Source organism: Mustela nivalis, assembly GCF_964662115.1.
Source record: "Mustela nivalis genome assembly, chromosome: 15".
In the NCBI taxonomy this organism is placed as follows: Eukaryota; Metazoa; Chordata; class Mammalia; order Carnivora; family Mustelidae; genus Mustela; species Mustela nivalis.
In genome coordinates, this window is record NC_139034.1 from 27771493 (window position 1) to 27794601 (window position 23109).

At 44.9% G+C, this 23109-nt stretch overlaps 1 protein-coding gene and 1 long non-coding RNA gene across 2 annotated transcripts in view; one reads left to right on the top strand and one right to left on the bottom strand.

The window, feature by feature from the left end:
- FAM124A (family with sequence similarity 124 member A) overlaps nt 1-23109 on the bottom strand; it is a 107547-nt gene that overhangs the window by 79107 nt on the left and 5331 nt on the right. The window contains exons 2-3 of the mRNA XM_082700542.1: nt 19708-19739; nt 1339-2072 (exon numbers count right to left, since the gene is read on the bottom strand). Coding sequence (XP_082556668.1) covers nt 1339-2072; nt 19708-19739 — 766 coding nt within the window. The remainder of the gene's footprint in view (nt 1-1338; nt 2073-19707; nt 19740-23109) is intronic.
- Nucleotides 4095-23109, top strand: part of LOC309848655 — a 56493-nt gene continuing 37478 nt past the window's right edge. Inside the window, exon 1 of the long non-coding RNA XR_014303191.1 lies at nt 4095-4497. This is a non-coding gene — a long non-coding RNA (uncharacterized lncRNA). The remainder of the gene's footprint in view (nt 4498-23109) is intronic.

Below are 23109 nucleotides of genomic sequence, written 5' to 3' on the forward strand. Positions count from 1 at the left end.
TTTTGTTCTCACATTTCAAAAGAGATTACAGAGCAGATGTGAGCTAGCATTCAGTTCACTGAATGATAAAGCGATACTTAGTTTCTTATCTGTATGGTTCAAAGGAAAATCAGAAAATAACTTGAGTCCTATAAGCAGTAAACGTTTCAGAGGTGACCTTTCTGACTTGAGCAAAGTGGCCTGGCTGTAGTTTTAAACAGGTTTCTGACATGTGCCACATTCTCACTTCATTTTATGACGTGTGGATTACAGTTCTGATGTTTGATGTCAAAGTCAAGAAAAACTAGGAAGCTTTACCTGTGATTTGAGTAACTGTGATCAGCACCTTTCAAGATAATGGCCCCTGATGCACTATCAACTTCTCCTTCCAAGTAGTCAAATGGGAAAATGGAGATGCCTGAGCCAGAGGTTTTTCAGAAAAACCAAGTCCTATATGCTTGGAACTGATTTACATGTCAGTTCCAGAAAGCCTGGGTGTAGAAAGCATTTATCAGGCCAGGCCTGCTGTAGGGCATTCTTAAGTCTACCTGCTGCATTTTGAATTCTCGAGTATAGTAATCAATGATCCTAAAAGAGGATCAAGGAACCAGTGGGAGGACAGGAGGAGAAAGGGGTCCAACCACAGAGAAACAGGACAGTCTACAGCATCCGTTCCCTTAAGATGCATTCCAAGCTTACTGAAATCAAGAGCTCCAAAGGCATAGGTTACTTCTTCAAATATTTCTGAGAAAGTAATTTTTTAAGCCATCAGTGGATTTTGACAACCTATTTACTGCCTTGCAATAGAAGGGTGGATGGGGAGACGGTGGGGAGGCACGAGAGGAGACATCTATCTTCTCTCAATATAGTACAGTTTTCAAAGAGCTGGGTTTTCGTGAGGGTCCTTTGGGGAAGTGAAGGATATACTGGTAAAAACTCCTTAAGTGTGAGGGAGTAGATCCAGGAATCTGAAATAACAAGGTCCCGGGGATGTAAGCGCATCTGAAATCCCCAGGGGCCACACGAGGGAGCGTTTAGTGGCTGCTCAAACAGCAGGTGAAGAGGCGCTCAGAGGAACTGGCAGTTGCTGGCTGAGGCTCACAGCCAAGACAGCCAAGTGAAAACAACCAAGGCAGAGAGCCTCCTCTTCTGTTTCGGCAGTGTAGGGACACCTTGCCTTTGTCTAAGAGCCACTCAGGGGGCCACCGATCCCTCCTTTTTCCTAACTCATTGCTCTTTACTAGGTACTGGGGTAACGGGGGTTTCTGGCAGTGCCACTTATTTCTCTGTCCTCTCCCCACCCCCCAACAGGAGCAGACACACAGACCGCCCCCCCCGCCCCCAGTCCCGGCCAGGTACCTGCAGAAGGATCTTGTTCCCGTCGAGGTCCTCCGTCTGCCAGCGCCCCTCACTGATGGGGCTGCAGGGGTTGGGCAAGAGAGGCACGAGCTCACCGATGTCCTTGACCCGGAACTCCAGCACCGAGGAGTCGGTGGGGATGGGGGTCTGGTCACAGGGCAGTCTTTTCAGGGAGAACTGGATGTCCACATCCAGATTGGAGAAGATGGGGAAGATGCAGAAGTCCGTCTTCCTCTGGCTGGGGCTGCGCCGGAGGATCAGCTCGTAGAACTTGAGGATGTCGGCGTAGTTGTCATGGCGACAATAGATGGTGAAGCGCACGATTTCCTTGCCGTAGTGCACCGGCCGAATGGCCCACAGCGGGGTCCCGGGAGCCAGCGTGAAGAAGTCCTGGCTGCAGGGCAGGTAGGGCAGGAACCGGCCGGGCACGCGCTCGGTGTGGTGGAGGCGCCAGGGCGGCCGCTGCAGCGCGCGGTGCAGCTGCAGGATCTGCTCCTCGCCGTACTCCTCCTGGAGGAAGAGAACCACCGCCAGCGCCGGCTGCGCCACCTTCCAGGGCTTCCGCCGCCGCCGCGACGCCCTCCTTTCCGACACCCGGAACAGCTGCAGGTCCGGGTGGATCCAGGCCAGGACCTTGTCAATGGCCTCCTGCAGGGGCTGCGATTCCCCCGGGTCTGCGATGATGTGGATGCTAACCAGGAAAGGGTCCTGCGCCTCCTCCACGGACAGCTCACCTGGGGACACCACAAGAAACACAAGCGAACGGTGACCATGTCACTAAAAGGGTCCTGTTATGACACGCACCACAGCGACAGGAAGAGAAGCTAAGGGCTAACTGAACTGAGTCTGTGATCATTAGGATTTTTGGATCCCATGTTCGCCCCCCAAAACCCTGGCCACCCAAAGACTAAAGAAGTATTGCTACGGATAGGCCCCAAACTGGGCAGGGCTAGGAAAACCTCCAATGGCATCAGTTTGAGTGTACCTCCTGTTAGGCAGCAGAAAGTCCAATCTCCACCGATCTGGAACCCATAACATGGCCATTAGAAAAGATGCTGTCGCCTTTAGGTTATACCATTTATTTAATACTTCCCGAAGCACCTTCAGCACCTTACCCCATAAATGATCCCTCTTCCACTGAACTCCTTGGGTTTGCTTATTTCAATTGGCTTCTCTTGTTCATTCACCCCACAAACATTTATGCAATCCTTTCTTCACGCCTCACGCCAGGGGCTGTGCCAGGCACTACTTGGCTACGCTATCTCAGAGGGTGAACGGTTTGCTGGTCACGCTGGCGTATTTCTAATTCAGAAATACTCAGCATAGTATCTCGGACAACCTGATAGGGGTTTCTTTTAAAAGATGGCTCTGTTTGCATCTTTACAGGCTTTATGACTCATCCAAGGGAAATTAAGAAATCTTTAAGTCTATTGTGACTTAGGGGGTTAGATTCATCTAGAATGTAGATCTGTCATCACACACATGCCTCACCAAGTCCAGTAGGGTATCAGGTAGAAGTCAATCATGCAGTCAATAGCGTTTGAAGAAGTGTGATGTGATCTTAGGAACAATAACCTACATCAATTTACAAGATGAGAAGTAATTTTCCTCTAGCTTTGCAAGACATGCCAAATAGGCTTGCAGGTATATTTCATCACATGCATCTGTGATAACATAGTTTCTATTTTGTTGGCTCAAAACCTGTCTGAATTTTCAACCCAACTCTGTTAACTTATTTCACTTGGGAATAGTTAATTCAGTTTGTTGTTGCCTTTCTTATTTACTCATTTATTTACACATTTGTTGAGCAATCAATATATACCAGGCACGGGAAAAACAAGGAAGCTGATAATCATTGAGGATTATGGCAATCTGTTTATGGAGACTCTGGGGTGAAGAGCGTGCTCCTTTAGAATTGCGCAGTGTACAACCTGCACACCCACAGCAGTAGCCCTGTAAAGAACCACAAGCCACAAATAACTCCATAAACAGTCATTAAAAAAATTAACATTCAATCTGATACGTGCCTATAGGAAATATAGTAGAGTAGCATTTTAGGTAGGGGTTAGATTCTAAAATTACCCTGAGGTAAAAATTATCTAAAGTCCCTTGAATTTCCAATATAGTACTGAACATCCTACTTGCAGCGAGACAACACAGCCAGATAGGTGTTCCTCTGGCTGAACACCAGATGAAACTGCAGGCTTGCTGCATGGCTTGTGTTATAGAAGAATAGTCTTGTACCAGTAAGGCCCAGACCACCACTCAGCAGGCTGTGCCTCTCACCCTGCAAGAGACTTCCAAAACATAGGGATGACCAAGGTAACAACAAAGTCAAGTCTCAGTACTTCCATGATCATGGACTAGAATGGTGGGTAGCATTGTTCAAGCCCTGCCCCCTCTGGCTGAGCATGCTGTCTTGAATTTATACGAGTTAAATATAAGCATGATGTAATTCCAATTTACTACTGCAGGGCAAAGGAAGGAGCAATGTTTCCTCCAGAGTGCTTCTGGGGAGGTTTCCTGGAGGAGGCACCATGTGAACTGGGCCTTGAAGGGTAAACAAATCTTGCTCATAATAACCTCAAACGTGGGGGAGATCACTGCAGGAAGGGGGAAGATGGTTAATGAAGGCACAGAACTGTGCAAAAAAACAAGCACATTTGGAAGGGGGTGGTGAGTAATTCTGAAACATGGCAACAGATGCAGTGGGAAAAATGGACTAGCGCCAAGTTATACAGGGCTTCAGCTCAATTTGGTAGTGATAAGGGACAGTGGAAAGTTTTAATAAAGTGATGTGGGGAGCTAGTCAGGGGGAGGCAAAGTAAGACGTCAGAAGATGAGTAAACAGTCTAGACAGATCACAAGGACTTGGCCCTGGAGGAAACTGCATTATGGGCTCTCATTCTTTATCTTGCCCTGTCTCCTGCTCTCTGCCATATTGATAGTTCCTCCCATTATTGGATGAAGTGTATTTCCCTACCCTTGGACTTTGGACACCCTTGATCATATGCCTAACTGTGGCCAACAGGAAAACACAGTGGTGATGTGTGTTTGGGCCTGCCTTCGTGTGCTTCTGATGTGTCCATGAGAAGCTAGCCAGAAATCAAGAGGTGCCAGAGGGCAGGAGGAGATCTACATGGATCCCAGCCACCTGAGGTAAGCCCAGCCTGTATTGGCTGATCTCAGACACCCACAGAGACATCATAAGGGCTACCAGGCTGTGCCTGGTCGAGATCACCTGGCCCAAGACATGTGAGAAGTAAGGAATGACTGTTGTTCTAAGCTACTGTTTGGGGGTGGTTGTTATACAGCAATACTTACAGGTGCAGGAGGAGTCAGTGAGTATACAGAAGAGGCACAGTTTTGCAGGCTATTAAGGAGGCACAGGCCACTGGCCTTGGAGCCCAAAGACTGGGGTGGGGAGCAGGAAAAGGAGAGGAGTGATGTTTCTGGTTGGATCCTGATGCTTAAGGAAGAGATACAAAATAGAGGAAGAAGAACAGATTTGTGGGTAAAGGTAAGGGGTTCCACTTTGGCCTCACCATGTTGGCATGAGATGGTAGACTGACTTTCAGGAGTGATGTCCGGTTAGCAATGGGACCTGTGCACTGTTGAGCTCATGGGCTGAATTTTAAGGATGGATCAGTTACCTTTAGGTTGTATTTTTGTGGTTCAGTTACCATTAGATTGTATTCTTTATGTGGTTCTCTAATACATGTGTGCCCCCAATGTATACTTATATCCAATATAAATTTGAATCAGTGGAAATTCATCATGATGGCTTAAAAAACAACCAGAATTCACAGACTCTTGCAGTCCTTCTCTGTTTGCTCTTCTGCTCACCTGACTACATTCTGTTTTGTTGAATGGCTAATGGGCCATTATCATCAGAAGTGCAATTGAAAGAAAAACAGTGACAAGGCAAGCCAGTGCAATTTTCCACCAGTCAGTAACTCCAGGAAAGGTAGAAGAAAGTACCACAATCAAATAAAATGCATATTTCACTTGTTCACGGTGGCCTGATCTCCCAACAGTGGGGACATGTGACATTGCTGAACCTTACTGAAAGCTCAGTACAAAGGGAAAGAAGTAAAACGGCCTTGAAAGATTTGGAGGATGAAGCAATTTCCTTGAGAAAGTTGTGGATGATTTCTGTGAGAGAAAAAAAGGACATATGGAGTTAAAAGAATGTTTAGGAAAAGACATTGTCAGAGCAGTGAGGCAGACCTGTTAAGACCCTGCACCCGCTCCTCAGGGGGTGCGTGTGGCCGCGAACACAGAGAAACGTTAGCTGACCCGTGCATGGTGTTCGCTGTGGCCTGGCACTTACTCCATGTTCTATGTATATGAACTCACTGAATCCTTAGAAAAGCCCTAGAAAGGGGGCAAGGTGCTATTTTTGTTCCCATTTTAGAGAGCAGAAAATTGAGGCACAGAGAGGCGAAGAAATCTGCCACGGTCACACAGCGCGTGTGTGCACGATCAGGATGGCTCTGCAGAGAACGTGTGCTTACCCTCTCCGCTGTATTCATTTCCCAGCAGAATGAGCGGCCGCCCTGCCCCATCGTTTCTGGCCACACTGCTACTCCCTCACCCTCCTCTACTGCTTCTCTGCCACCAGCCAATAGCTCCCTGTCTCAGATACCCATTTACAGCTCTTTCATCTGGCTCTGGGTGTCTGAGGAATAATGACCCAGAAACCGCCTCCCCATGGCACACGCCCAGCTCCGTCTATCTGAGCACTGCCTGCTCGTGCTTGTAGACAAGCGTGAGGGCCTGGGTGGGGAGAGGCCCCTGTGGAGGTAGCTTCTGCGTCTCCAAGACGGAGTTGTCAGGGTGCTCCAGCCAAGACCCCTCTATCAGCAACACAAGGGTTTCCCAGAGAGCAGTAACAGAGGCTATGCAGAAGCCTATTCCGGTGAGTGAATGTCACCACTTTGCAGAAAGGCAGGATGCCCAACCTCGGGGCAGGTCGGGGCAGGGTAGGGACACAGAGAAAGACCTGTGACCAAGTGCCTGCTCGCCTGGGCAGCTTGGGATGGAGCCAAGAGAAAGCAAGGAAGGGAGATGAAGACCTGACCCCAGAGCTCTGTTTGCATGCGTGAACCAGGGCGAGCAATGTGGCTACAGTCCAACCCTGAGAAGGAGGAGGAGAATGGGTGGTGGCATTAATACACTCAGGCCATCACCAACATGCGCCCACTGCACAAGGCCCTAAAGTAACCAGGCCCAAAGAACCACAGCATGCAGCTCCAAACGGGCGCTGGGTGCTGGGGTTATACATGCCCCAAAGAAAATGGACCTCCTGGAGCTAGACAGGAAACCAAGTATTTGAGGGAAGGAGAGAAAATGTGAATAATTCATTGTCATGGAAAGCCTCTACGCCTCCCTGGAGAAGCAGAGACACCGTGACTGTGGGATATGTACTGCCTTTATCATATCCATTACACGCCTTCTCGAAGGACCTCAGAGAGCACCTGTTTGCTTGGGGCAAGACACAGACCAAAAACCAACGGGGCAGCAGACAGACTTCGCCAGGGCTGGTTCGGAGAGAGTTGCTGATCACAAATTCACAGGTAGTAACAAAGCTCTCAAGACTACTTTGTGCTGCCTGAGAAGAGAAGGAAGATTCTTTCCCAGGGGATTAGAAACAATTAGATTTTTCCTTTGATAGTATGAAACAAAAACCAACTTCACGGAAAGCACTGCTCGAGTCAGGCCTTCGGTGAGACAGGTATACTGGGAACCTGGATATTGGTTACATTTCTCCCCAACGTGTCAGCTCCCCTTTTGTGGTCTCTTAAGTTTTAATGAAGACGATTTAGACACGAATAATCACGTGTTAAGCTCTTATTATTTGCCAGAGGACTGTCCTAAGAGCTTGACAGATATAACCTCATTTTATTTAAAACAACACTGGGATAGAGGTGTATCCGCCCCCTGTTGCAGGGGAAATATTACCGGATCTGACAAGGGCCATGCAGCTAGAGAAGAGTAGGGTCTCTGCTGCGTGCACCAGTGTGCCTTCTCTGCCCTCTAGCCTGCCATCTTTGGTTTGTGTGGCTGGGCTCTGACACTGCGGCTTAGCTCCTTCAGGCCACGTGGGCAGGAGAGTCTGCTGCGAGTGGAGGACTCCACTCACAGTCGGGGCAGTTTCTGGCAACCGCTGAGCAGCAGGGACACCCTAAGCTTCTGTCTGGTGAAGGTGTAGGTGGGGACTGAGGTGTTTCTGCCTGTGGACAGATGTCCCAATATCAGACCTCCCACTCGGCTGTCTCAAAGCTGCCTGAGCCGGGACTCCTCACCGCTCGTCTCTGCACCGCAGGGCTTCACACCAGCCCTCCTGTGCAGTCTCCCACTGCCTGGTTCCTGCCAGGCTGGATCTCCTCCCGGAACTGGCAAACTAGTGCATGTCCCCAAAGCATTTGCTTCCCAGCAGCAGGTACGTCTACTTGAAAGTCCAGATCTCTCATTCCAAACGGAGCGCCTGGCCAACTCTTCAGATGCAACAAGTTCAGAGACCTCTTTCCGGAAGTTCTGGGCAATGGTTGATGTCTCTTTCATTTTATCCACAATGTATCAGAGACAATTTGTAATTCAACCGCAATCATTTATTTGATCAAGCAGTGTTTACTGAACACCTACTATGTGCTGGGCACCATAGGATACAGTGGGAAATAAGAGAATCTCTGCATTATTAGAACTTAGAATCTAGTAGGGGGAGTCAGAGCCTGAGCAAATATGTTAAATGAAGTCCGGTAACTCAGGGCAAGACACTTCATTGAATAAAGCCGATTGAATGTGGTAAATCATAAGAGATTTTCAAGGCAGCAGCCACAACCATTAACCATCAGCTTAAGTTGCTATGTACCAGTGCCACCATAAGCCCCCAGGAGGCTAAGAGAGTCAGACGGAGGTTACTTCCAGCCACCATAGGTGCTTGGTTTAGGGAATCTGGCCCCAGATCTTGGCTTGAGAGTCTCCAACCACAGACAGGCATAAGGCTGAATAAACTCCTTATTTGCATTTCTAAAGCCCTGCTCTAGGGCACTGAACAATTCAGGGGCTTGGCTCCTTGGTCTGGTCAAGCAGACCCTCCTGACCCAGCAGCAGAACACCCAGGTGAAGTGTGGCTCGGGTATGCTGCAAAGACACGCCAGGCGCGGGCTGCCACAGTGAAGAAAAATTAGGTTAGCGGGGCAGGAGGCAAAGAGGCTCCGGAGTGGCAAACACAAACCCCAGTGCATTGTGAAGTGTCACAAAAGGGCCAGCCTCCCCTCATTAAGCTGCCCGGTCTTCCCGGAATGCCTGAAGTAAATGCTTTCAGAGAGGGGCTTCCAAATTCCTTCTCCAGAGAGTCTATTCATCCAGAGTGTAATGAATAACCTGCCTTCATCCCTTTTTTTAAGCAGCTTTTTTTTTAAAAAAAAAACAACTAGTTTCTTAAACCTCTGAACTAATGAAAAAATTGAAGCGATCCCCTTTTCCCATGCGTACCCCTAAGATAAGATTTCAGACTTTCTCAATTCCTAGTAACTTCACGATTTTGACAAGGCTTTTGGTCGAGCTGCAAGTCTAGGCTGTGAAAGCGGCAAGGCTGGTCCCAGTGGCAGCCCCGGCGCAAGTCACAAGTAGATGCAGGGTGGGCCTGGTGAAACTCTGATGGCAGCAAGGTGACAGGCAGAGTTTTAAACGCAGGGGATCCAAATGGTGCTCATAATAACGCTTCTCCTCTCTCAGCCTGAGTCCCCAGCGCTTTCTCGTCATTGAAGAATGGAATACAGGCTGATGTGGTTTAGCCAAAACCTCTATTTTCATTTGGCAGAGGAAGACAGTGTGGGATCTTTCTGATCCTTAGGCCTCTTCCAGCTCTAACTATAGTATTTTAACTGCTCACCCCGTTCTCACCATCTGTTGCAGAAACAATGTCAGGGATCTGGATGCGTGATACCGACACGCTCTTGAGCTCATCTGAAACCAGGACACTATTGAGAAAGAAATCATAGAGAAAGGCAGGTAGATTCTTGAGATACCCTGCATTTTTTTTCTCCACTTGAAAATGGGACATTCATTTTACTTTGTATGTCTTCCTAAGTTTCATTCTGAAACAAACCTGTAGGTGGGAAGAGGAGGGGGAAGCCAAGGCCAGCCACTAGCCAGAGAGTAATGACAAAGATATTATGAATTCTGACACAGCTTGACATAAATTCTGGAAGGGGGCCAGAAGGTTTACAGGTAATTAGAAGGTACAAAGCAGCTAGAAACACTTAAAATATCTCGCGTAGTTATCTAAGCCCTCAGGACTACAATGATTTTGAAAGTTTATGAGAAGGTAACTAAGGTCTGATGAATGCCAAAGTCCAATGCTTAATAGTGTAAGAACAAGAACTTTTAGAAAGTTGAAGGGCTCAAAGTGACAGAAGAGATGCTAGCATTTTCACCCAGAATCCTTTCTTCCACTAAGTAATTTCCATGCATTCTCTACCACTTCATATAGAACTTGTCATTTTCATCAGTAGCAAAGCCACGTCAGGACTTCAGTAGAATTCTACAGATTTGGAGATGAGGCAGCGGGGCATGCAAACAACAAGATTAGTATATTCATCGTGTTTTGAGATGTAAAATATATTGATCAAAACAAAACAGACAAAAGAGGAGGATGGTAACCGAAATCTATCCGGAGGATTTGTTCATCAGCAAACCCCAGACCTCTGATACCACTAGAGCTGGGTGCAGGGATCCTCACAATTACAGTAATTAAGTTTCATTTTACAAAGGGATTTATTCTGGCAGGATGGTGAGAAATCAAACAACAATTAGCTATTACAACTGTTCTGGGGAACAGCGTTCCATACATCCTTATAAAATACATTCTGAATGCCACAGTAGAAAAACCAATGCTGAGATCTGGTGCTGGCTTTGCTAGGGATCAAACTAGCCATGTAGGAAATGAAGCGTAGGGACTCTTTTTGTGGCTGAAAATTTGATAAAATATTCAAATTCTTGACCAGTCTGAATAGGGCACTGACACGTTCCTAGTCCCTTGTTTCCGTTTCCTTAGAAATGATGTACCTTACAGCTCTTAGAAGAGCAAGCTAATTGCACAGGACTAGAAAATTAGAGGTGGCAGAGGCATTTAGTCCAGCTTCCTCATGTCACAGATGAGGTCATCGACCATGACTCAATGGCAGATCTAGAAAGAGAACAAACATCTCCAAAATTCACCCATTTGGGGCTCTCCCTTACCTCTCAAGTGCCTCTTGCTAACAGCCCAAGGACTGCAAAGCAGGAGACATGGTTACTCCCAGAGCTCACAACCTAACTGAGGGAGCAAGGTGTTCAAACAGGAGAAATGTAAGAAAAACCTAAAGTGGGAGACATGTTCTAAATGACATAGCAGATGAATTTCAGAGACGATAGCCAAAGTTCCCCTTTGCCACAAATTTTCTGTTTTGTGGCCCTTTACCTGTAGAGTCTGGGCTATTCATTGCTTCAGGGAAGGTGGAGTCAGATAGATCCATTAATCAAGTTTCTAAATTCATGTCTATTTTTCAGATCATGACAGAGAGAAGAGTCTTGAAGGGCAAGGCTCTCTAGTGCAAGGGCTGGGGTTCCGGAGACAGAAAAGGCTTTCTGAGCTAAGGAAAGCTAAAAGCTTAAAGCAGAGGACTTGCCCCACGAATTGCAGCACAGAAGAACGAGTGATGCTGCGGGATGGTCCTTCTAGCTCGGGAGATGCCACGTTTTGGCTTCTGGTGGGAGGAAGAAGACTGGGAGGGACCTAACCAAAGTCTAAATGCCAGATGGTTTCCAAGAAAGTGTGATGTGCCAACACTCTGGGCTCAGCGCCGCAGGGTTGTGGGTCCCAGAGTAGAACACACCAGTACCTTCATTTCTAGGTGTGAGGCCGGCTCAGGAGTGACATTGTACTTGACTATAAGTACAGCAGTTCTACTGTTACGCCTGAGCATGCAACTGTGAAAATTTCCACCACAATAGGAGGTTCATACAGAGCTCTCCACCGACAATACGAAGTATTAGAATGCAACTCTATAAGCATGGCAGCTCGTAGAAAGACATGTCTGGTTTCTGAGTCTAGGTGATCTGTGATCCTACATTGTGAGGCTGCATGTGAGGCTACACACATTGTGGCCTCACTGTGCTCCAGTATGAGGTGGTGAAACAGTAAAACTGAATCACGGAGGAAGCCCAGCTCTCTCTGTAAGGGACAAAGGGAAGACTTCTCACAACTGCTCTTGTTCCAAAGGACAGAGGAGCCTTCCAGGAGCAGGCTGCACAGCTAGAGGCACTAACAATACTGACAATAATGTCAGAAGATGCCAGGTGACATAAGAACACAAGGGGGAGTAGAGCAGGTGGAATATTCCTTCTCTTCCATAACCAATATTGCACAAAAGAGAAGTTTGATTGACATGGTAGAAGGAAAGAAGGTTTACAAGGAAGGATGGAAGGCAGGCAGGCAGGCAGACTGGCTGGCTGGCGGGATCCTCTTTGCTTCTCTAATCAATTCTGAATATTGCTACCTTTAGTGGGTACAACCTGGTTCTTTGCACAATATTCCCCAAATACTTCCAACTTGTTACCTCATCAGAAGTTAATGGCAACACTACTGATGTTGAATAAAGATAGAGGTTGTCCACCAGAATGGGAAATACTTTCCATAAAGCCTACACAGAGTACTACTGATGGCTTTTGCTGGTTGGTACCGCTCGCTGCCTGAGGTCACGTTTGGAGTGTAACTGATTCCATACTTTTCATGACAGACAAACACAGAACTTCAAGTTGTGGGCTTCCAAAATGTGAGAGCCTCCCATTTGTCACCTACTCTTCAGAGAACTTTTGCCCACTGTTACTTTGTGTGTGTATCCACCTGTATTATTTTTCACTCACAAAAATCACCAGTTTTATGAGACCCTGGTGCTCTCATTCATGCCAGTGGGAGAGTGAAATGGTACCTCTAGAGAATGACTTGGCAGGAAGCATCAGAAACTTTAAAAAGTAAACAACCCGTTTTACCTCATAATTCCACTTGAAGGAATTTACCCTAAGGAAATAATGAAGGATAAACACACAAGGACTTAGCATAAAAATAATTCAGGCAATTCTGTTTGTAATTGTGAAAAAGTGACTATAACCTATAGTACCAACAACAGGGCACTAGTGGATATACAGAAATGCAATGGAATACTGTATATTCAAACTACTATAGTTTATGGATATCAAAGAAGTTCACATATGGTTAATTAGAAAATGGGACGATAAGACTATACAATACTATTTTGCTAATAATACATATCTATAGTAATGCAGATGCTCAGAAAAAAATGGATAAAGGCAGACACCAAATTAAGACTATTGGTCGTTTCTAGATGGCAGGAATCTGAGCTTTCTTCTTTTGGCTAATCATTATTTTCTGATTTTTTGACAAAGACTATGTATTATTTGAGTGATAATAATTATTTTTAAAATTGGGAAAAGCACCAAGCACATCAGGAATGGGGGATGGAAGCTATTAGTTTGTTTTCTTTCCCTTGGTCATGGGGGGGGGGTGTTAAGGGAGTGGCCCCATGACCCTGGTAGACCAGCTGTCCCTGATGTGTCATATCAGCTTCTCAGGAAAAATGTGATTGTGAGAAGTCTTCCTTCATTTTTCTTTCATATCCTGGACAGAAATCGACACTCTCTATGTAGTTGAAATTACACAATGAAAACTTATCTTTGGAGCCAGCAGGACTATATCATATTTTTGGGGGAATGGATGCCAGTGGAACAGCATCAAAGGAGTTGACTGTGTGGTATATTGTCTTCACCCTTTGATTTCCTGATGCGTATCTTTGGTTATTGCTTTTTTCTTATCGACTGCCAACTACCAATATTTCTCAGCCTTTCAGGTTCCTGTGCAGAGGATTTTGGCCATACAGAACCCACACTATCAAATAACTGTCTAAGTTCACTAGCTTTCAGCTCATTCATCTCAGACTTCATTTACTACTCTGTGATCTTCCAGATAAGGCTGCTGCCTGCATCTCAAAAAAACACTTCCAAACCCATACCTCTAGCTTGCCTGATAAAGGACAAATTCTGTTTTCAAATAAACCACTCAGTAGAAGGACACAATTTTCTTCTTTTAAATGATCAATAATTCATAATTTAAATATTTGTCAGGTGAAAATTTTTCTCATCTCGATGTGATGCAAATCCAAGGGCCTACAGATTATGACCTTAAAAATTAAAATCTTAAAGAAATGTGGATAGACCATATCTACTAGGGATTTCAGAGCAATCTTACTGACTGTCGAGAGGAACTAGATTAGTGCTCCTCAACATTTCTGTACAAACAACTCACATGACTCAGGAGGTCTGGGGTGGGGCCTGGAATTCTGCATTTCTAACAAGCTCCAGGGTGATGCTGATGGAGTGCTCTGTAGACCATACTCTGAGCAGCAAAGTTTTCCAGTTTGGTGATTTATGTGCTCTGCCAGGCCAAGAATTCCTTCTCTGGGCAGCTGACAAAATGCAAAGCAGACCCCACACTGTGCCAGCTGGCATTCTGTGGCTCTCAGGCTGTGGCTAAGCCTCTACCTGACTGGCTTTAAGACCCAGACTTGCAAAAAATGACACACCCACACCTTTTCATTAGAGTTACCTACAAGCTACATGTTACATGGCTCCAGCTTGAGGAGGAAAGTCCAGGAGCATAATGAGCATCTTAAACCTGAAGCCATACTTGCCACAGTAAGCTTCAATGGTTGAGGGCATGGGAAGAGCCACCAGCACCAAGGCTCTTTCTCCAATAGTCAGGGCAAGCAGGAGTGAAGCCAGTGCATTCCAAGGAGGAGGGAAGAAGCCTTGAGGGTTCTTTCCCACATGGCGATTGGAGCAGCGGCTCTACCAAGGTGCAGGTATACCAGATGCCTATTGCCAGGGAGTATGATAGGGACTTCTGAGTAAAAGCTTTAATCCTATAGTTACTGTGGAAGGCAGGGCCACAGAGGAGGACAAAATGGACAAGGAAGTCAAACTGATCCTTCCATGTGCAAAGCATCTTAATGATTTCTGGTTGGTCTCCACAGCCATGGCCACATATTGAGGCCACCGTGCTTCAACAGAAGGCCACTCACAGAGAGCCTACCTAAGGCAGCAGATTCATTCCAGCTGTGCAGCAGGTCACCCTGAATCTCTTTTGAGAGAAGCTCTGTGCATGAACATGACTGTTGTGCCAGAACATGCTTAAACATACTAAAAATGGAAATCATTCTTATCTGGGGTTCCTTTGCTGGATGCAGCAAAGTTAAGTGCTCCTGGATCAATGGAGCGATCAAGTAGAGATTCAAAACCCTGACTTTCCTCCACTTGGAAATCAGAGTTTCCCCTAGGCTTGGATTTGTTTTATGCCAACTGTTTGGTCTATAAAAGTAAATCAAGCATCTTTAATATCACTAATGAGCCCTCTGCACACTGAGGAAGTAGGAAATGGGTGTCAATAGTGACAGGCCTGAACTGGGCTACTTAATATTTGTCTGATCCACCTCATAAACCATATTACCATCCATAACTAACTTTGCCTAAAAGGCTGTACTCTAAATTAGAGAAAACTGGTGATGCTTCTTGTGAAGTTTTAATTGCAAAAGGAGTGGGAAGCTGGGGATGGACAGGTGGGTGTTTTGGTCTTCTTGGAAATCTGAGTCCATTGCCAACTACATACTGGTCACAGAATTATACACATGCAATGGCTAAATTGTTCTGCATAAGGGTTAATGAACAGATCCAGGTTTTGCCTAGATCTAATGAAATAAGTCCCTAAAAGAACATTTACTCTGAAAATCATAATGGGGAAAGTATTGTGCACAGAAGGAAAAAATAAAAAGACTATGAAATTTACAAAAAGATCAATGTTAAATTGGCTACTACCCACCTCTTCCAAGATATTGACCTTCCTTATTTGGACAAGTGGCCTTAAAACGTCAATCTGTCAGTAAGTTATCTCCTTTCCCGAAAATAGAATGAAAATAATGACTATTTCACTATCCTGTCTGAATTTAGCTCTTGGATCTACAGACAAGGGTCATTTTTATTTAAATGTTCCCCCTCAGTGACGAGTTCTACGGAATGCAGTCATGTCTTTTCGATGGGTTGCTTTCAAAGCACCTTACCTTTGCTTATTAATTACTTAATAATTAATAAGCTCACAAGGAGCTTACCTTTCCTTCCACACTGAGGGGAGGCACAGATGTGGCTAAAGACCAAATTCAAAATATACAATGCTTTGATATCCTAAAACTTCAAGGAAATGAGACTGTGGAGAAATGAAGGGGAGAAGATGGCATTCATGTGGAAAGATATACCTCTGAGACAAGGCAGCCTTGGGGAAGGATGAAGGTCATCCCACACAGCAGTAAGGCAGGACCCGCCAACTCATGTGGTGGCTCAAAACCAGTCACAAGGGCTTGCAATTAACTTTCCTATTTGAAAAACACCTGCAATCTACTTGGCCCCTTTCTCTCAAGAAGAGAGCATGTCCAAGATCCCACAGCATCAGCTGGGCCTGGTCAGGGCTGCCCTCAAGGGCAGGTTACAGACATGGCAGCCCCAAGAAAGCAGAGGGGACAGAACTCCACTGGCCCTACAACCGGGCCCAAGCAGCAAGGGGAATGCAGGCAGGACTTGGGGAAGCTACCTGAGTCACTGGAAGGACAGAGCAGGAAGCTAGGAAAAGCAAGCCAGGGAAGCAAGAGGAGGGCAGGGATCTGAGGCCCGGGTGGGTGAGAAAATAGATTCCATGACTCCCACCCACCCGGGAGGTGTCCCTATTTTGCACAGCTTGGTATGTGGTCCTGGGCTTGAATCGGTAGAACACACCGGTCATGGCCATTTCTCCATAATTTCAGATATGGGGAATTCTTCAGGGCATTGCTAAGGGCCCCTGTATCACTGTGACTCACTTTGATCATTTGCATTTCGAAAAGTACGAAGGGGCACAAAACTGCAAGGCATCCCTGCTGCCACTGGCCATCGGTAAGGGCCAGGTAGAGACTTAATGACTGTACCTGGGTTTTGAGGAGGCACAGTTTTGAGGCACAAATTAGGAGGGCAAATCGAGGAACAGTATCCAGTAAAGAGAACTAGTTAATTCTTTGACCTGCCTCCTACTGGCATTATCCTGGGGATAGAGATCCTCAAGAAATATGACACTGTCCTAAAAATACCATTTTTCAGCTCCCAGGATCTTCTAAGAGAAATTCTCCAGGTATGATTATAATCTTTATTTGAATGAGAATATTCAATCATGCATGAGGGGAATTTATCATCATGTGGCACACTTGATCTTCCTTCCCTTGGCATGATTACTGCTTTTCTTTGATCCTGTTTATAAAATTTCTCCTTTTTATTTAAATCACTTAAGAATGCAAATTGTACATATTGCCTTGATGATCTTCTACCCAGGTTTCTGGAAAAACCACCTAAAATTCCAAGAGTATAAATTAAATTCATCTTTCTTAGGAAATATTGTGATTTACTGAGATCTGAGTGTTAACAGTGTGTTTAGCTTTGCGGAAAACATAAGAGGAAAGCCTGGCAGCCCTGTCAATCTCAAAAAGGCAAAGGGACCCATGGCAAGTAGAAAAAAATTTTACCCCAATTTACGTTTACCCAATTTATAGAATAAAACCATCCATTAAAGAAGCCCCCTCAGCCACTTCCCCTAGAGTTGAAAATGACATCAAACACAACCAATGGGAATGTGATTTGGGGACCCAGGAGGTCGAGTAATAGTAGAATGCCCAAGACCACCATGCCCTCCCAGACTCCATACCAGGACTAGGACCTAGGGGATCGAACTCTTACACCACAACTCTTGTACTTTCTCTAGGTGATGACCTTCCTTCTTCTCCCATCAGGGGTGGGCAGCATGAGGAAGCGGTCCCTGCATTCTCAGGGAAAAGACACCTAAAGAGCAGCTCTTGCTTGGGGAGGAAGCTTTCCTGTCAGGTCTAGCAGTGATGAACTCCAGCTGTGGACAGACTTCAACCCTGGCTCAACCCAAGGAACTGCTTATGGCCCCGTGAACTCAGGCACAAATGGGTAAAAGAGCATCATGGGTATGCTGAACAGGAAGCACTAGTAGACAGAAAAATCCATTTCCTAACAGTGAATAGATAGGACCAATGCTATGATGCCAACCAGGAAGCATTCAGAAACAAGCCATTCAGAGAGGGGCAGGGGGGATGACAATGAGAGGCAGGAGCTGCTCACAGGACCCACAAGAAGAGGGAACTAGGACTAGTCAGCTCCGTGGGTTCCTGCTGGTCACATAGCGGGTACTGGCACAGCTGGGTTGTGACAAGGAGAGGGACCCTGGAACAGCCTTATTCAGGATGGAGAGTAAGCTTCTTAACCTTCTCTCTACTCAGTCCTCCGAGTGTGATTGTGTAGTTTGTGGGGCAATGTGGTTTTAAAAATCTACTTGGAAAATAACTCTTTATGATTGTAGTCTGTCAAACCTATGTTTTAAAGCACAGATTGAAGACTTCAGACATTTTTTTCCCTTCTTCAGAAAGGGTCCACTCTGTTATCTTTACTAACTGCTACAGGGGCCTTCTCTTGCATCTGGGTATGGTCAGTGTTTATCCTCCTGGCAGGGAAGAGAAGCAGGCCAGGCAGATAATAGACAAAGACAGCCAAGGGCGGCCCAGCAGTACCCACTCAACCCTTCTTCCTGCCCAGAACAAGGATGTGCTGCCCACGGTCAAGGCAGCCATTTTGTAACTCTGAGGCAACTCTAAGAACAGAAGCCAAAAGCAAAGCAGAACAATGAAAGGAGCTTCCACTTCAGACCTGCATGGCCGCCTTCTTCTTCTTCTTCTTCTCTTTAATGTTAGAGGAAAGCAAATGCCGACTTGAGTCATTATTTTTCCTCTACTATTTATAGCCAAATACATTTCCTAACTCAAATATGAAACACATACACATCCTCAGCAAGAGGTCCCAACACTGAAGACTGACGCAGGAATCACCAAGTATTTAAAGAGAAAAGGAAGAGCAATAAAAGGCTATTGATCCCAGTTGCACCAAGAGAAATTTCAACTCTGAGATCGCAATTAAAATAATGGAGAGGAAAGCCTCCCAAACCAAATTACCAGTTTCGCTGACAAGAGAGATGCTTTGTTGTGACCCAGAGGACTGATGTGAGAGCTACAAATTGAACAAAGGCTTTGGGCAAGTATTTCACAAAAAAATCATTCTTAAAGAAATGTAGCTTCTGGGCAAAACTGAGTGGAATGAAAATAGCAGCAGAGAGAGAGAGTTCAAGAGAGCTTTCCTGGATTTTTAGGAAGGCAGAAGCTTCAGGGAGGGAATGCAAATCACGGGGGCTTCATTCTCATTGTTACTAATGGTTCTTAATAACTAAGGGGCAATGTTGGGTCTCCAGTTGGCTAGAATGATCAGAGATTATTCACTGCAGTTGTACTAATAACTAAATATAACTTGACACTAAATTACAATTCCAGAAATACAGCTTTCTTCACAGTCTCTTATTGCAAAGGAAAACTAAGCCAGAACATCAATAAATAGAATAATCCAATTAAGTGTCTTTCCATTGGGGTACTACTTAGAATTCAGAGTTTAACAGGGAAGATAGAAAAAAAAAAAGTATCTACTGAATCAAATAATCAGGGCTTTTACTGGAAGAAGGGTTTTTTTTTGTTATTTTTAAAATAGGTGTTTAATTAATCCAAATGGCTTTGGTCATTTACACAGTGTTAAACACTGTGAATTGTGCCTAGATATAAAGCCTAATTTCCCATGAATAGATTTCCCTGTCAATTAGTATTTAATGCAGACATCTTTTTCTATGCTTACAGTATGTTTATTAACATACTTCCAGTCACCTTTCTTAAACCGTATTGATAACTGCCTATGATATCCACCTGCAGATGCAGAAATACAAGGGAGTACACTGGCCCAGCAGGTGAGCGGGGTCACCCAGGGGTCTAATGAATGTGCTCTAAGCTGTTAGCCTGCAGGCAGCAGGTACTTGATAAACGTCTGGTGATTGAATGAGTTACCTGGGATTATTCGGAGAAGCTGTTTTAGAAGCATCTGCCCTAACAAAGCCTGGGCTAGTTCCTCTAGGCTCAATTTCCATAGGGAAAGTTGTGGCATAGCTAGTTCTGAAATCAAGGGACAGTTAAATTCTCCAGGAAGAGCCAGCTTTCAGAGTCAGAGAATCCAGAATCACCACTTTGGCAAGTATCCCTTGGGTGATTCTTCCATGAAAGCATGGGCTCCCCAGATAGACAGGATTGAGAAGCCAGTGCCGAAGGACATTTAAACCATACTTACTGCTGGTGGAGGACATGTGGCTGTAGTCAGACCTGAAACACAAAACCTTAGTATTAGTAGGATTAGACACTATTTTTCTGTATCCAAATGAGTTCTTCAAGCTAGAATTTTTTAAAAAGTCAGGGGTAAGTAGCATTTACATGGTAAGGACCTGTAGCAAACAAAAAACCGTAGCGCTGGGGGCTTCGATGCAAAATAAAGTTACGTCCGAATTTGAAGGCAACACGTTCAAGGCATGTTAGAAATCAGGGGTCCTTCAGATGGGCTCTGTGACTCTCCAAGATGGGAAACTAGCAAGGTCCTGAACCATCTAAATTTGTTGGCGAATTCTCGAATGGAAGCTTATTCCTCTGCGGAGAAGGCTCAAAGTCTTCAACACATTCTCAAAGGGATTCACGATGCCCCCCAAAGGTGAAATCACTGAAAATGAGCACCCTTCAAGTTAGAGTGCATTGTGGGGACATGTTTCTTTGCTGACATGAGCAGAGCGGTGATAGACCTTGGCAGCAGCGTGAGGGGACCCTGGCTTGTGAGGGCTTGCTTCCACAGGCAGGGTCTGGCTGGCCATCAGGAAACAAAGGCACAGTGATGTTTGACTGATTTCAGTTCTAGCTGAGAAGAAATCCTGCTGCACATTACAGTAACAGGATGTGGGCTGTGATAGGGAAAGGGAAAAGGCAGGGTTAGGGCCAGGGTGAAATTACCCATCAGTTTCCAGGCTGAAAAACCAGCTGCTGGCACACGGCCTCTGTGAGAATGGGCATCTGGCCAAGGATCTGCCTGCTTAATCTCTTCGAAGTTTCTGCTCTACTTGTGTGGCTGGGAAGCCTTCCCTCTCTGGCAACATATCTGGTATAGAAGCTCTTGGTTTTCTCCCCACAGTGTCCCAAAGTCATTCTCAGTAAGGAATTAATCTCTCAGGCACAAAGGGATTTATTCTTCAAGGTGGTGGTCAGGGAACTTGGTTATGCAAATAAAGTAGTTAATTATGTTTAATTTTCCACAGATACACTTTTATTTACTCAGCCTCATGTTGCTTTTCTTAAATCATTCAATTTTCACTCCATTGACTTTGTTACCATATATACAAAACTTCAAAAAAAAAAATAAAAAGCACACCTCTTACTAGATAAAATAACCTATATCGCTCATGCAAAATGATGCACTGATTTATTGGTAGAGGAACAAAATGGAAGAAAAACAGCATGCGGTTTTCTCTTTTCAAATGAACTGTCTTAGTAGTTACAGAATGACTGAATCTTCAGGCTGAAAAAAATAGCAACTATTAACACTTGCATATCCCTTTATGTATTACAAACTGAATCTGCCTATATCGAACCTACTTTTTTATGTTATCGGTTAGGAAGCTAAAGTGATACCATTGGCGAGGAGACCGGGAGGTGGCCAGTGGACCTGAAGTAGGAGTGCGGGGTGATAGCGAGGCAGGACCTGGAAGGTAGGACGACTGGTTATAGAGCATGGCGACATGCTGGCTAAGGGAGATGCAAGACAGGATCAGGATGGTCAGGATGAGTTACCACCAGAGTGGATACATTCACTTCTTTCTCGAACCAGGCAGGGCATAAATTAATTTTAGGACCAAACTTAGAAATGTGGTAACTGTGTGTTAATATTTTAGTTATTTATTCGACACACAGAGAGAGAAACAGCGACACAAACAGGGGGAGTGGGGGGCAGAGGGAGAAGCAGGCTCCCTGCTGAGCAGAGAGCCCAACATGGGGCTCAATCCCAGGGCCCCGGGATCATGACCTGAGCCGAAGGCAGATGCTTAACTGATTGAGCCACTCAGGCGCCCCTATTCGTTTTATTATTAGAAATTTGCCAGTATTTTCAGCTAGGATTTTCCAAAACTCCCGAGGCAGATGGGTTTCACAAATGCATGTATTTTAAAGATCCCCATACAGATGGAGATGAATGTAGAATGAAATTTACATGTGAAACCTATTTTGAGAATCTTAAGGTGTGATGGTAGTATTTTAGGGCAGGTGCTAGCAAAGCGAACGTCCCTGCCATGCATCTCTCTGTATGTATTTCTTGTGACTAAAGGCACTGCCTGGGTCAAGCCTGGCAGCTGGTCAGTCTCCTGTCACTCTTGCTCCGCTCCAGTTCCTTCCCCAAACAGCAGCCGATCTTTGCAAAGCACAAATCTGATCGTGTCACTCTTTGGATGAAGTTCAAGCACAACATAAAACCCACTTTTCATGAATGATGGTCTCTGCCCAGCTCTGCAGTCTCATCCATCACCCCAACTTCCATCCCTGTCCCCCATCAAAATGGAAATCAAGCGGGAAGAAAATCCCCTAAAACCTTTCATTGCTTTCCAGCCTCTGATTCTGTTTATGAAATTTGTACACAGTTGCCATAATGATGGAGATAGAATTTTAAACTGCTCTTTTCACCACGCACCATCACAACATGCTGCTACCTAGTTCTTACTATTGTAAATTTAGATAAAGTGATGCACTATAATTTATTCAACCATTTGCCTTTTGTTTGCTATATGATTGTTTCTAATTGTTCACTTTTGCAAACTACACGATGATGAGATACTTGCATACACACACACACACACACACACACACACACATATATATATATATATATATATATATATATATATACATATACATTGATATTTACTTTCTTTTCCTTAGAAAAATGATCCTGATGGGAAACAGGACCTGAGTCAATGTACAAACACTTTCATAGCCCATAAAATACATTCCAAATAACTTCAAAAGGTTATTTATGGGAAATATTGTTGGTGAAAGACAAACTGTAAAGCTTTAAACAATTTTGTGCTTAAACAGGTTCAATTTCAGATATTGACTATAGTTCTCTGGAAGGGTAAGTTACCCCCAGCTTTTTTAGGATAGGAGGGAACAGCAATAGGGCACCTGTCTTGTGAATCCCGTTTATTGGTCTTACATCCTAAGAATTTACCCACCTCGCTCTGAATAAGACATTCAACTCTGTGAGAATGAAGCCCAAGAGGTGAATCCATGAATTTTGGGAAGAAAAATGTATGGGCACATGATACAGATAAGCAGAATGATGCAAGGGTTAGAAACGTTCACACGCCTGACACATAGAATAAACACATTTATAAACATTACATTTATTTGGTATCTCTGCCAATCGTGACCAGAAAGTTAGATGTAGTCCCTTGACTGCCTTTTAATTACAATTATACAAACAGGGGTTAAGTGTAAAGGGGTCTGAACTTAAGATAGTTTATCACTGTCAGCAGCCTACTTGTCCATATAGGTATAGACTACCACCTTAAATTCTCTTTTTCCAGGAAAATCTTGGCATAAGAGTTGATCTTGGCATTTCAATAATATTGATTTTGACGTTTCATTAAAACGTCAGCTCAGTGCA